The 15,772-nt window shown below is 46.3% G+C and overlaps 1 protein-coding gene across 6 annotated transcripts in view; it reads right to left on the reverse strand.

The window, feature by feature from the left end:
* The window catches only part of MAP2K5 (mitogen-activated protein kinase kinase 5), a 191,762-nt gene extending 184,831 nt beyond the window's left edge, over window positions 1-6,931 (reverse strand). For 5 of the 6 annotated variants that reach the window (XM_039491615.1, XM_039491614.1, XM_039491613.1 and 2 more), the window contains exon 1: window positions 6,686-6,931. In XM_039491615.1, the coding sequence (XP_039347549.1) occupies window positions 6,686-6,820 (135 nt within the window). In that variant the 5' untranslated portion in view covers window positions 6,821-6,931. The remainder of the gene's footprint in view (window positions 1-6,685) is intronic. The other variant, XM_039491617.1, reaches the window with a different exon arrangement.
* Window positions 6,932-15,772: the final 8,841 nt, after the last annotated feature.

The raw sequence follows: 15,772 nt of genomic DNA on the forward strand, positions 1-15,772 counted from the left end.
ACCCTCTAACATTTTGGAGCTCTCTCACTGACCCAAACTCACGATATCCTAACTTTCAGCAGGCTACCATAAGTGATGTTAGAATGGAGAATCCCCACAACTCACAAACAATAAAATCCTATAAATCTTGCAGACAAATGTTCAAGCAAATCAGTGTATAGAACAACTGGTGTTTTATTCAACAAAATAGAAGGCCATTAACTACGGAGAGAAAAGTCAGATAATGGCAGACTAAACAAGAAATCTGTCAAAACTGTTCTGTGGAGGACTGTAAAACAATTTGTATCTGTAGGAAAGAAAACTGAACGTTTAAAACCTATTGCTTGTAGCAGGGTTTGCCTGGCTGTCAGCGGCCTTATTCACCTCACATTTAAACCAGCTTTTACACCAGTGTAATTCTATGGAATTCACGTCAGTGTAAGTGAGAGAAGTATAAGACCCACTCCTCCAGGTGTTCAGACTCCATGGTGATGGGACAGCATGTGAATCTAGACAGATTAATGAAAAAAACCAGTGCACTGTAATCCACTTAGTAGTGAAAAATCTTTAAATAAATCTGTTTACTGATAACTTCAAACTCTGCAAAACTGATATACACATAAAATCACTTGAAGTGGTGTTCCAAACAGTAGCACTTAGGTCCCAATTCAGCAAGGTTTTCAGCAACATTAAAAAGGTTGTAGAGCAGTTTTTAAACTAGGAGATGGGGGAAAGCCGACTGCTGCAGAGGAGCGTGTGGATCGGACACAGACTTTTCTTAGGGGAGAGTCTGATGATAGAGAATCTCCAGGTTATAGTCAGGAGCAGAGGACTGAAAAGTATAATGTAAGGGCCGGATCAGATGATAAACAGTCACATAAAAAAGAATCTGGCACATCAGAAAAAGGCAGGCTAATAAACAGGGACAAGTTTTTAAAGTGCTTGTACACAAATGCCAGAAGTCTAAATAATAAGATGGGTGAACTAGAGTGCCTTGTGAAAAAGGAGGATATAGATATAATAGGCATCACAGAAACCTGGTGGACTGAGACCAATCAATGGGACACAATCATTCCAGGGTACAAAATATATCGGAAGGACAGAACAGGTCGTGCAGGGGGAGGAGTGGCACTATATGTGAAAGAAAGTGTAGATTCAAATGAAGTAAAAATCTTAAGCGAATCCACATGTTCCATAGAGTCTCTATGGATAGAAATTTCGTGCTCTAGTAAAAATATAACATTAGGGATCTATTATCAACCACCTGACCACAACAGTAATAGTGATGATGAAATGCTAAGGGAAATTAGAGAGGCTATCAAAATTAAGAACCCAATAATAGTGGGGGATTTCAACTATCCCCATATTGACTGGGAACATTTCACTTCAGGACGAAATGCAGAGATAAAATTTCTCGATACTTTAAATGACTGCTTCATGGAGCAGCTGGTACGAGAACCCACAAGGGGAGAGGCAACTCTAGATTTAATCCTGAGTGGCGCGCAGGAGCTGGTCCAAGAGGTAACTATACCAGGACCGCTTGGAAATAGTGACCATAATACAATAGCATTCAACATCCCTGTGGTGGGATGAACACCTCAACTGCCCAACACTGTGGCATTTAATTTCAAAAGGGGGAACTATACAAAAATGAGGGGGTTAGTTAGATAAAAGTTAAAAGGTACAGTGACTAAAGTGAAATCCCTGCAAGTTGCATGGGCCCTTTTTAAAGACACCATAATAGAGGCCCAACTTCAATGTATACCCCAAATTAAGAAAAACAGTAAAAGAACTAAAAAAGAGCCACCGTGGCTTAACAACCATGTAAAAGAAGCAGTGAGAGATAAAAAGACTTCCTTTAAAAAGTGGAAGTCAAATCCTAGTGAGGCAAATAGAAAGGAGCACAAACACAGCCAACTAAAGTGCAAGAGTGTAATAAGAAAAGCCAAACAGGAGTTTGAAGAACGGCTAGTCAAAAACTCCAAAGGTAATAACAAAATGTTTTTTAAGTACATCAGAAGCAGGAAGCCTGCTAAACAACCAGTGGGGCCCCTTGATGATCAAAATACAAAAGGAGCGCTTAAAGACGATAAAGTAATTGCGGAGAAATTAAATGGATTCTTTGCTTCAGTCTTCACGGCTGAGGATGTTAGGGAGATTCCCAAACCTGAGCTGGCTTTTGTAGGTGACAAATCTGAGGAACTGTCACAGATTGAAGTGTCACTAGAGGAGGTTTTGGAATTAATTGATAAACTCAACATTAACAAGTCACCCGGACCAGATGGCATTCACCCAAGAGTTCTGAAAGAACTCAAATGTGAAGTTGCGGAACTATTAACTAAGGTTTGTAACCTGTCCTTTAAATCGGCTTCGGTACCCAATGACTGGAAGTTAGCTAATGTAACGCCAATATTTAAAAAGGGCTCTAGGGGTGATCCCGGCATTTACAGACCGGTAAGTCTAACGTCGGTACCGGGCAAATTAGTTGAAACAATAGTAAAGAATAAAACTGTCAGACACATAGAAAAACATAAACTCTTGAGCAATAGTCAACATGGTTTCTGTAAAGGGAAATCGTGTCTTACTAATCTATTACAGTTCTTTGAAGGGGTCAACAAACATGTGGACAAGGGGGATCCAGTGGACATAGTGTACTTAGATTTCCAGAAAGCCTTTGACAAGGTCCCTCACCAAAGGCTCTTACGTAAACTAAGCTGTCATGGGATAAAAGGGAAGGTCCTTTCATGGATTGAGAATTGGTTAAAGGACAGGGAACAAAGGGTAGGAATTAATGGTAAATTCTCAGAATGGAGAGGGGTAACTAGTGGTGTTCCCCAAGGGTCAGTCCTCGGACCAATGCTATTCAATGTATTCATAAATGATCTGGAGAAAGGGGTAAACAGTGAGGTGGCTAAGTTTGCAGATGATACTAAACTACTCAAGATAGTTAAGACCAAAGCAGATTGTGAAGAACTTCAAAAAGATCTCACAAAACTAAGTGATTGGGCAACAAAATGGCAAATGAAATTTAATGTGGATAAATGTAAAGTAATGCACGTTGGAAAAAATAACCCCAACTATACATACAACATGATGGGGGCTAATTTAGCTACAACAAATCAGGAAAAAGATCTTGGAGTCATCGTGGATAGTTCTCTGAAGATGTCCACGCAGTGTGCAGAGGCGGTCAAAAAAGCGAACAGGATGTTAGGAATCATTAAAAAGGGGATAGAAAATAAGACTGAGAATATATTATTGCCCTTATATAAATCCATGGTACGCCCACATCTCGAATACTGTGTACAGATGTGGTCTCCTCACCTCAAAAAAGATATTCTAGCACTAGAAAAGGTTCAGAAAAGGGCAACTAAAATGATTAAGGGTTTAGAGAGGGTCCCATACGAGGAAAGATTAAAGAGGCTAGGACTCTTCAGCTTGGAAAAGAGAAGACTAAGGGGGGATATGATAGAGGTATATAAAATCATGAGTGATGTTGAGAAAGTGGATAAGGAAAAGTTATTTACTTATTCCCATAATACAAGAACTAGGGGTCACCAAATGAAATTAATAGGCAGCAGGTTTAAAACAAATAAAAGGAAGTTCTTCTTCACGCAGTGCACAGTCAACTTGTGGAACTCCTTACCTGAGGAGGTTGTGAAGGCTAGGACTATAACAATGTTTAAAAGGGGACTGGATAAATTCATGGTGGCTAAGTCCATAAATGGCTATTAGCCAGGATGGGTAAGAATGGTGTCCCTAGCCTCTGTTGGTCAGAGGATGGAGATGGATGGCAGGAGAGAGTTCACTTGATCGTTGCCTGTTAGGTTCACTCCCTCTAGGGCACCTCGCATTGGCCACTGTCGGTAGACAGATACTGGGCTAGATAGACCTTTGGTCTGACCCGGTACGGCCTTTCTTATGTTCTTATGTTATGTTAAGGTGCTTAAGTATGAATCTAATTTTAAACATGTGAGTAGTCCCAATTCTGTGTAACTACTTAGTGCTGAAAGATAGGCAGAACTTAAGTACCTTTCTGAATTAAGGCCTTAATGATTTTTTAAACAAACATATCTGTACCATTCAGCTAATTATCAGTTCTCTTCCAAGATGCAATTCTTAAGAAGGAATATAACAACTGAATATTAAACTCAATGGGGGCGTAGATTAGTGTGTAGAACAGCACACTAGGCATTAGGACTCAAATTTTTAAAGATATTAAGGTGTTGCTGCACTCAGCATTGCAATGCCAAACTGATTGAGGAACTTAAATCTCATTTGCAAAAAGGGATTTAAATACTAAAGAGACAGCTTTAGATTTCAAAGAGTAAAGATGTTAAATTTAGGGAAAAAATCACTTTATTTCAAAAAATAAAGATCCTGCAGAATCCTGTGTTAAATAACCTGATATACAGTGTTCTGATTTGTTTTTTTTCTACAAATTTTTAACCTCCTTAGGGTACGAACCTAGTCTCAATCTGTTTTGTACCATACCCAGCACATTCACAATGCACATTAAATTAACAGTTTTCTGATTTTCAGAGATGCTGCGCATCTGCAGCTCCTGCTTACTTCATCTGGAGTTTTGCATGCTCAGCACCTCTGAGAAAGAGATCCTATAAATGTTATTGTTATTACTATTCAAGGTGTCCACCTGACCACTTAATTTCAGCTCCGTAAGGGCTTGTCTACACATAAAAGTTGTACCACTTTAATAATACCGGTATAGCTAAAGCGATATAACCTCCGGAGATAAAAGGCATCTTTATACTTGTAAAACTGTATCCATTCTAGGGCTTTTCCTCGTATAAATATTTTGGTTAAAAAAAAAATCATACCCCTAAAAGGAAAGTTATATCTGTGTTGACTAATATATGCCGACTAGCATATAAATATATATCATTAATAATATGTATTGTCTGCACCATCTATATATATGAGTATGCATTAAGCACCGATACCAGTAAGCACAAATACTGTAACAGTGACATAGCCTAAAACTTATGCTAAGTTTCCCATAGCCCCTTGCATTTGCTGAAGTAAGCATTTGGCACAAGCAGATAGGAAACTTGTCAAAATCAAGATACATTTGTTCTATGTCTCAGTACAAGCTAGTGAAGTACCTTCACAGACCGGTACCTGAAATAGTAGTATCCAAAACAAAAATAAGAAAGGAACAGAGCAAGAAGTTAGGGACCTGGAACAAACTGATAGGCTGGATTTTAGTGACATGTAAAGAAATGTGTAACTTGTAAAATCATATAAATTATACCAGCTGAAATGTGTAACTTGGGGAACACACCTTCTGCGTAAGGTGAATGTAATACCGCTCCATGGAAATGCTCTTTGGAACTGGTATTGTATAGAATCTTTTTCCTGTACCAGATTAACCTAACAGACACTGGTTATTTGGACTCTTGAGTATTTGTCATAATGAAATAACAAACCAAAGTGTGATCAAGCAATTGACTATACAATTTATCAACAATCAGTAAAACTTCCAAGTGTAGACCAGGCCTCAGAAAGCCCTGCCCTGGAAAATACCTATCCCTCCCCACTTAGCTTCAACAGTGTGTCTATTTACAAACTGGTTTAAGTTACAATAATTTGACTGAAGAGACATTTAAAGTTACTGTAAATATTATTGGATGCAGGGTTGTTGTAGCCATGTCAGTCCAGGATATTAGAGGGGGTGGGGGCGAGATACTATAAATATTGTGTAATTAATCAATGTTTCTGTCTGTCACATCCCATGTGTCCTGAGTAAGGCAGCTTCCAGATCAATGTTCCTCCAACTGAGACCTAAAATCCCTTTACATTAATAAAGAATCTTTTAGCTACTGCACCCAACTTCATCACCCTAATTTTCCTACGGACAGGCAGGGGAAGGACAGAGTATCTGCATCCACAGTGCAACGCTGCTTGCTGATGCTAAGGGGCATTTATGCTTTAGTGCTGTGGGTTTCAACCTTATTTCATTTGCAGACCCCTAAAAAATTTCAAATGGTGATGTGGACCCCTTTGGAAATCTTAGCCCTAGTTTGCGGCCCCGCAGGGGTCTGTGGACCACAAGTTGAAAACCACTGCTTTAGCGCCCTGGAGGAAGGGAAAGGCATAAACTACTCTGGGGTCCCTGGCAGGCATGGGGGGGCGGGGAGGAAGGGAAAGGGAAGCTGGGCACCTCAGGGTGGAAGAGGGAAGAACCGGGCACCCCCGGGGGGGTGGGGGAAGGGGAAGCCGGGCACCCCGGGGCGGGGAAGGAAGAGGGAAGACCCGGGCCCCCCGGGGGGGAGGGAAGAAGCCGGGCACCCCGGGGGGGGGGACGAGGAAGAGGGAAGAACCGGGCACCCGGGGAAAGGGGCAGAACCGGGCACCCGCGGGGAGGATGGGGAGGAAGCCGGGCACCCTGGGGGAGGAAGAGGGCAGAACCGGGCACCCTGGGGAGGGAAGAACCGGGCACCCGGGGGGGGGGAGGGGAGGGAAGCCGGGCACCCCGGGGGGGGAGGAAGAGGGCAGAACCGGGCACCCGGGGGGAGGAAGGGGGGCAGAACCGGGCACCCGGGGGGGGGGAGGGGAGGGAAGCCGGGCACCCCGGGGGGGAGGAAGAGGGCAGAACCGGGCACCCGGGGGGGGCAGGGGGCAGAACCGGGCACCCCGAGGGAGGATGGGGGGAGGGGAGCCGGGCACCCCGGGGAGGAGGCGGACTCACCAGCACGTCCCTGAAGAGCAGCTGCGGCGCGGGGTGGACGGTCCAGTCCACGGCGCCGCCGTCCGGGATGGTGATGCGGATGACGAGCGGCGGGCTCTCCATGGCGCGGGGCGGGCCGCAGCCGGGTACGAGCATCCCCCCGCGGCGCCTCACATGCTGGGGGCCCGCAGCCCGGCCCGGGGGCGGCACTCGCCGGGGTCGATGCGCCGCTGGCCGGAGCTGCCGCCTCCCCTCCCCGAGCGGCGGCCGGCCTGCCCCGGAACCACACCGCGGGAGCCGGAAAACCGGGGAGGCGGCGCCAGGCTGGGGAGGGCGGCCCGAGCCCCCCCCCCTCCCGCTGCGCCCCGCGGCCCCGGGGCGGCCCCGAGCCCCCGTCCCCCCTCCCCGCTGCGCCCCTCGGCCCCGGCGCGCCCCAGAGCCCCCCCCCCCTGCGCCCCTCGGCCCCCTCCCCGCCCCTCGGGCCCGGGGCGCCCCAGAGCCCCCTCGCCTCCTCCCCACTGCGCCCCGGGGCGGCCCAGAGCTCCCGCGCCTCCACCCCCCGGTACCCCGCGGGCCCGGGGCCGCCCCGAGCCCCTCGCCTCCTCCCCGCTGCGCCCCTGGGCCCGGGGCGGCCCAGAGCCCCCTTCTCCCCTCCCTGCTGCCCCCCTCGGGCCCGGCGCGGCCCAGAGCCCCCCCCCCACTGCGCCCCAGAGCCCCCTTCCCCCCTCCCCGCTGCGCCCCTCGGCCCCGGGGCGGCCCAGAGCCCCCTTCCCCTCCCCGCTGCGCCCCTCGGCCCCGGGCGGCCCAGAGCCCCTTCCCCCTCCCCGCTGCGCCCCTCGGGCCCGGCGCGGCCCAGAGCCCCACTGCGCCCCTCGGGCCCGGGGCACCCCAGAGCCCCCTCGCCTCCTCCCCACTGCGCCCCTGGGCGGCCCAGAGCTCCCTCGCCTCCTCCCCACTGTACCCCTCGGGCCTGGGGCGGCCCAGAGCCCCCTCACCTCCTCCCCACTGCGCCCCTGGGTGGCCCAGAGCCCCCTCGCCTCCTCCCCACTGTACCCCTCGGGCCCGGGGCAGCCCAGAGCCCCCTCACCTCCTCCCCACTGTACCCCTCGGGCCCGGGGGCAGCCAGACCCGAACCCCTTCTCCCTCTAGTGCACCCCTCTGCCCAGGGACTGCTAGACCTGGAATCTTCTCCACCTGCGCCCCAGGGACACCCTGCACCCCAGGGCTCCTCCTCAGCCCCTGAATCTCCCTTCCTGCACCCTGATGGCTCCTCTTCAGATCCTGATTCTCCTTCCCCTCTACCCCCACAGACACCCCATTGGACCCCAAGGGCTGCCCCAACCCTGAGTCCCCACCTCACCCCGAGACCCACCCTGCCCCACATGGTCCCATTCCCCCAGGCCCAGCACCCCAAACACAGACATTACTGCACAGGTGTCTTTCGTCTGATGGCTTCCTCCTTCCCAGCCCCACATGTGAGTCCTTGATCTTTGCCCCTTGCTAGTTCAGAGTTAGTTAGAACATTCCCAAAGGTTTTCTTGTCCCCAGTATTGCCAAACTCAAATGGTCAGGGGGTCACGCATCAGCCCCCAAAATCATGAGATATTTGTAAAAAGGTGGTTAACCCATCTTCTGCTTTTTAAACTCCCCATGCCCATCCACAGAGTTTGTGTGACAATTACAATCTTGTCAACTCTTACGCATTTATAGTAAGGCAATTTTTTGCTCCCTGCTGCCCGAATTCTCACTAGTACAAACACATAGTAAGAGACAGTTATAATCTAGAACAAAGTACACTAGTGAGTTTGTGACGTAGGACTGGGACTACACTACGGTGACCAGATGTCCTGATTTTATAGGGACAGTCCTGATTTGGGTTTTTTTTTCTTATATAGGCTCCTAGTACCCCCCGCCCCCATCCCGATTTTTCACATTTGCTGTTTGGTCACCCTAGACTCCACTCACTAATCTCATATAGGAGCTATCTATTGTCCATGAGTTAGGAACAATTATTAATTCCTGATGAGCTGAGCTCAGGATTCAAACTAGTAACCTGCAAGTAAAAGGCAAGATAGCTCATCAGCAATAACCTGAGGCATTTAGTCAGCACAACATCTAACATTACATCTTGGAGGGTGAAACTTGCTTTGTGGAAAGATAAATTTATTAAATCAAGTTCTGACCATTTTGAAACTTACATAGGCAAGATCATCCACTCTTTGCATGCATCAGCATATTTTTCCACAAACACTAAAGACTCAATCACATTCTCAGGATATGTCTACACTGCAAAAAAAAGTGTGTTCCTAACTCAAGTTAGCTAATGTGCATTAGCCAAATTGGGATAAAACAGTAATGAATGAAGACACAACAGTTTGGCTTTTAATTGATGTTAGAACTTGGAGTTAAAACCTACAGGCAGCTTGGGGTTGTACTCGAGCCGCAAACTTGAGTTAAAAACCGAGTTGCTTTGTCTTCACTGCTATTTTAACCCAAGTTGGCTAATGCAGGTTATCTAAACCAAGTTAAGGACATACCATTTTTTAGTGTAGACATACTCTTAGTCGGACACCTCCTGTTTTAAGAGGGGCAGACTTTAATAAAAATACAAGAGTCAAAACATATTAACGAAATATAAATACGTTTTGCAATATAGAATCATTTCAACAATTACCTCAGGGTACATAAGCTTTTATACATATGTATTTTTTACCCCCTCATAAATTATCAACAGGATTGGATCCCACAACCTTGAAACTTCACTTACAGGAGCAACTAGTACAGAGGAAAGCATGCTGTGTTGCAAATAACGAAGCCAAGTCAGTCAATCTGTTCCAGTGGAGCGCCCCGAACGGGGGTTTTCCACGTCCTTTTATTATAATTGATTACATAAATCATCCTATCATGCGCATGTACTAACTCAGTCCAACTTCTCGCCCCTTCTCCTGATTGGTGCTTTATGCACTGCGTGTTCCAGTGGTAAACACCTGGTCGGCGCTTAATCAGTGTGTCTCCTGACCAAGTGGGGGGGGAAGGGAACCACTTCAGCCGCTCTAAATTCGGTGGCGGTCTTCCTACCCCCTTAGTGCGTAAGAAGTGTAAAGTTCCTACATCCCCTCCTTTTCTGTTTTGTCGACCCGTGCCTGATCCGCATGTTTCATGATTTTATATGCATACATGACGGCTTGGGGTGTAGGCAGGGGTTTGCGCCGACAGGGTGTAAAACACATCCTAATTATATTAGGAATACACTGAGCAAAGCAACAAAAACCAATCAAGCAGGCGATAACAATCAGAGCATATTGCAGAACAGTTCGGACCTATATATTATAACGCATGCGGTTATGCAATTCGGGTTCGGCCCCAACCGGTAACACACAAAAACAACACAACAATATAATAAAAGAATTAGCGGTCAAACAGGCAAAAATAGCAGCAGTAAAATTTTCGGGGGTAGGCTTGGCCTTGTTATTCTCCAGCGTTTGCTGAGCCTGCTGCGCCAGTCGCTTCACCTGCCCCCAGGTAACCTTTGGTGCCGTCTTTGTGGCTCGGCACGCTTGAAAGGTCTCGGTTAGGTTCAGATTGAAGTTGGGTATCGGGTTCTTGAGGCTTTGATGCCACGTCATCGTGCCACGGTCGCACGTTTTTGGCAGGGACCCACAACGGACCTGTGGGAGTAAGCACAGCGGCATGCCCCCGTCCCCAGGTTATCAATGGAACGGGGCCATACCAATTAGGGTCCGGGCTCTGCCTATATTTGACAGATGGGCGTGGAAGCGGGGTTTCCATCTTAAAATGTCGTTCAGTGGCTGTAAAATTTTGAAAAATATTTAAAGTATTTAGGGTAAACAATACTATCGCTAATTGATTTTGCTTGGCGCCCAGGGTTGGCCCATCATCCCCCACTGTTTTGTTTTGCTTTTTTAGGTACTCTTCAAGTGTACGATTGGTTCGTTCTACAATGGCTTAACCAGTGGAATTGTACGGAATACCAAAGACGTGGTTAATTTGCCACTGCGTGCAAAAATCCGCAAACCTGTGAGAAATGTAGGCGGGGCCGTTATCGGTTTTTATCTGTCGGGGGCGGCCCATAACGGCCACCGCAGCAAGAACGTGATTGATTACATGTTTGGCTTGTTCGCCCCGTTGGGGGGTGGCCCAAATATAATGAAAGTAGGTATCAATGGTAACATGTAAATATTTCCAAGGAGAAAAAGGGGGATAAAGCGTGACATCCATTTGCCAAATTTGGTTGGATTGAAGGCCGCGGGGATTAACACCCAGTTCGGGATAATGATGAAGACTTGCACAATGATTACAGATTTGAACAATACGTTGGGCCTGAATTAGGGGGATCATAAAATGCTTTGCTAAAATTTTTGCATTTTGATGAAAAAATGCATGACTATCAATGGGATCCAAAAAGAACAGAATGAGTTAACTGAAGAAAGCTAAAGATAAGACACTGGCCACAGTCAAGGACACCGCTCACAGCTAAAACTTGGCGGACAGCCAAGAAAAAGGGGGGCTTGGCGGACAGCCAAGAAAGAGGGGGGCTTGGCGGACAGCCAAAAAAGGCAGCTATGAGAGCGGCAGAACTCGGCCAGGCACTAACAAAATGTGTTAGCCAAAAAGGGAAGGGCAGTAAACTCAGTCATGAATGGTAAGATGTGATCCAAATTTGCTTAACAAGTCCCTTCCCCATAGGGATACAGCAATATAGCGTTATAGGGTTTAAGGAGAATTTCCTTTCCCCCTTCTCGCGGAGTTATAGCAATCCATCGGGTGCTTTGTTGAGCAGCCTGCAATCCGCCCACTCCCCAAATGGCTGGCACTTCGGATTTGTCCCAGGTGGACGGCCACTGCCGAGCGGAGATGACTGTAACGTCAGCTCCAGTATCCACCAACCCCTCAAGGGGGATACCGATAAGCGAGTTTCCTCATTAATTCCCACTGGGCTTCAGGATTATCTACCTGCCTCTGAATAGCCTCCTGTAATCTGTTAATAAATTCCACATACGACTCTTGAGGGCTCTGGCGGGTGACGGTAAAGGACCGGGAGGGTTTCCCCGTCACCGGTACTTTAAACAGGGCCTTTAAAACACAACGCCCCACAACTTGGAGCGTTACGAGAGGGATATTCGGAGCCTGCTCCCGTATGCTGGCAAACTGTCCCGCTCCATACAGCTGCTCGGGAGTATAGGCCCCCCACGATGCCCGCCCCTGTTGTAATGCTTCCTGTTGAAATTCACTATCCCAAATAACATACTGCGCAGGGCTTAAAAGCATCCTACAAAGATCCTTACAATCTTGGGGGAGCATGCTATATCCATTTGCAATCCCTTCTAACATGCCTTGGGTGAAGGTGGATTTCAATCCTGACTCAGTAACCGCCCGTCTCGCCTCTCGGAGAACGGAATAGGGGAGGGCTGTGATCTCCACTTCAGCCTCTCCCGCTGCGTTGCCAGGGCGATGTGTCACTGGGAACGCAGCCAATAATTCCCCCATCTCCTCGCTGCTCAATTCTCCCTTCTCCTTTTCCCTCTGTATCATTGCCTGAAAAGGGGACAGCCGAGAAATCGGCCGTGAAGAGCCATCCGTACCCGGACATGCATCATGGCATTCAGGTACCGCCTCAGGCGGCTTAGGGGGCAAGAGCCGAGGGTAAGGAGGAGGGGCCGAAGGCGCGGGAGCGAGAAGGATAGCCCTGGAGGATGCTCCAATCCCGATTGTCTCCAGAGCCTCCTTACATCGCTGCCAAAGCAGGAGCCACTGCACCGCGGCTCGAGGTTCCGCGTGCAGTGTCGCCCCTATCTTTATCCAATCATCTACCGACAGTGACCCGTGATCCGGGTACCAAGGACATTGGCGATTGATTTCAGCAAGTAGCTGTTCTAACTGACCCAGGAAGACTGGTCTGCCAGCCTGTCGTATGATAGCTCTTTCGCATGAACTTTTTGCTGAGCTGACAGTTCCCCCGCCATACTCACGGAACGAGGCTTCCCAGCGAGGTTCGGTGCACCGAAGGCTATTCCAGCCGGTGAGCAGGGGGAAATCACGTTGGGGTCACCAGATGTTGCAAATAACGAAGCCAAGTCAGTCAATCTGTTCCAGTGGAGCGCCCCGAACGGGGGTTTTCCACGTCCTTTTATTATAATTGATTACATAAATCATCCTATCATGCGCATGTACTAACTCAGTCCAACTTCTCGCCCCTTCTCCTGATTGGTGCTTTATGCACTGCGTGTTCCAGTGGTAAACACCTGGTCGGCGCTTAATCAGTGTGTCTCCTGACCGAGTGTGTGTGGGGGGGAACCACTTCAGCTGCTTTAAATTCGGGGGCGGTCTTCCTACCCCCTTAGTGCTTAAGAAGTGTAAAGTTCCTACATGCTGTTATTCTCTGTCAGGAGACATACCACCCACATTGCCAGTGAGTTACAACACAACTATTTGTGAAACATTACTACTCTGGATATGAGATTTTGGGTTTCCCCTCTTAGCTGCAGGAGCAGATCACGGATCTAGAAGTTAAAGGCAGCATAGTCAAATGTAACAATGCCCCTATTTGAGTAGTCTTTGGGGAATGAACCTGGGACCTCTGCAAAAAGCATGAGCCTCAAGCACTTGAGCTCAAAGAATCAGATCTCTTAATATGGAAGTTAGGAGCAGCAAGAGTCATACGACTGCAGCTGCATAAAGCTGCAATGTCCTTCCTTTTCTACAAACAATAACAAAACCCAATCACCAGTCATCACACATCACACTCAACTATACCAAAAAAAATCTTATGCACAACACATCTCTGCTTATTTCTCATTGGATTGAAGATACAAGGCTGTCCACCCCGCAGAATCATGAGCACAACCCTCCCTCATTGATTTCGGTGGGAGCTGTGCATGAATAACAACTGAATGTTGTCCTCTATAACCTGATTACACCTGTTAATATTAGTTATTCATTACAAATGACAAGCTGGAAAATTTGACTTACATGTTCAATAAAAATAATGACGCCAACTATATTCAATTTAATTCCTAAAACAGTCTCCCTCTTAGGGTAACCAGATAGCAAGTGTGAAAAATTGCAATGGGGGTGGGAGGTAATAGGTACCTTTATAAAACAAATCCCTGAATATTGGGACGGTCCCTATAAAATCAGGACATCTGGTCACCATACTCCAGCTCCCCGTTATTAGGATTTGATGTTGTCTGGGCTTTCTGAAAAAAATCATCTTTGGCCATTAGCAGAGATAAGTTCTCTCTCTGTTCAATAACTTTATAATTTAACTGCTACGGTAGAAATTTAATATAGTCCCATGTCAGGAATATCTCAGGAACTGCTATTTCCCACATGAACTTCATTTATGTTAAAATGAACCTTTTACCTGAAGTCCCTGTGCACCTTTCAATGATGATTCATCTTCTGTTAAATTTTAAAAACTAGGATACAAAATCAAAGAATTACTATGGCCTTATGATTTTTTTCAAATATATTTTTCATTCATAGGGCTTCAGGGAAAACCAACTCAATTTACCAAATTTGCATAAACATTATATAGCTTTTCCAGGGCTAATCGCAACCTCAATCCCCCATTCTGATTTGTGTTGATGCAACTGTAATCAAACTTCAGTTTATCTCACCTAGTAAAGCACATCAAACATTTATAGCTTGCAGTAGAGATTTCTCAGAAAAACCTCCGTTCACTGGGAACTTAAGTTCTAAATATACCAAAATTTGATAAAATAATGGAGATCTATTATTTCACACTTTCAATGATATTATCTTGCAGAATTTTTGCTATGTCAGAATTAGTGAGATTTTCATTTATTTGTATTTTTGCCCAGATCAGATAAGGAATGTTCCAAGACTGTTTTCAGCACAGAAAAAATTGTAAACAGTTAGAGAATGGAATAATAAAGTATTCAGATGTCATATTGTCAACAAGGAATATGCATGTAATTAATTCCCTTTTTAATAATTTGTCCATATTTATAGCGTACTCCCCCTCTGCTAGGGTGACCAGACTGTCCCGATATCTAGGTGTTTGTCCTGATATTTCGTGGTACTCCCGCTTTTTTTTTTCTCCACCGGTGACCTCTCCCCCTTGTGTCCCGATATTTTCTTCCTCTCATCTGGTCACCCTACCCTCTGCAGAACATTTAAGCAACATTATATTTGAAAGATTTCTACTACTAAAGTTCCGTACTGCTATAAAAGGGATGTCTAGCATAGTGATTCTCAATCTTTTCCATACCATGGACACGTTACAGTACAACAAAAGAGTTGACCTGTCTCTCCCCTTTTCCATATAGCCATAGAGAAAGAGGGAGGAGGGGTTGGATTGTGACCCTACTGGATCTGTTTTGTTACCCTTGGAGTATAAACCCAAGATCTAGTAGCTTCTTTGTCTCCCAGCCAACAGTGGACTATGTGAGTTGAATTTCTGTAGGGGCTCAAGCAAGTGCCTGTGCTTAAGGACAGTGCAGGCAATAAAAATGATGCTTAGCACTTACATAGTCTTTTCCTCAAAATGTATTTCTCTATATGTGCACATTGATCTTCAGAGTGCTACCCCCTATGTTAATCTTCACAACATTCTTGTTGTAAATATTATTCAATGGAAATTGAGGCAGAAAACTTGCCCAAGGCCACAAAGGGAGTTGGAGTCAGTGCCAGACCTAAGATTAGAAAACAGAATTATTTGCATCCAGCCCTGTGTTCAGATTACTGGATAAGAGAAAACCTCAGAAATCAAATTTATGAAGAAAACTAGAGGGGAAGGTAGTTGGGAGTCAGAAAGTGCTAAATTTCCATTCTGGTTCTGTGTGCCTCTGGGCAAATTATTTCACCTCTGCTGCAATTTCCCCAACTTTAAGACCGCAACAATAGTACATATTTACTACCTTGCAGGAGCATGGAGATTAAAGAGTTAATATCTGTGCTAAAAGTTATTTGACACATTAAATGTTAAAAAAAAAAAATGTAAGTCTCCAATACCATGCATACAGTATGTCTGATTAGAGAGAGCCAGATTCAAATATATCAGTGATTCTCATACTGTGGCTTGCGACCCTATTTTGATGTGGTAACCAGGGCAGAGAACCCCTG

The sequence above is a fragment of the Mauremys reevesii genome, linkage group 10 (genome assembly GCF_016161935.1).
Source record: "Mauremys reevesii isolate NIE-2019 linkage group 10, ASM1616193v1, whole genome shotgun sequence".
Lineage (NCBI taxonomy): Eukaryota > Metazoa > Chordata > Testudines > Geoemydidae > Mauremys > Mauremys reevesii.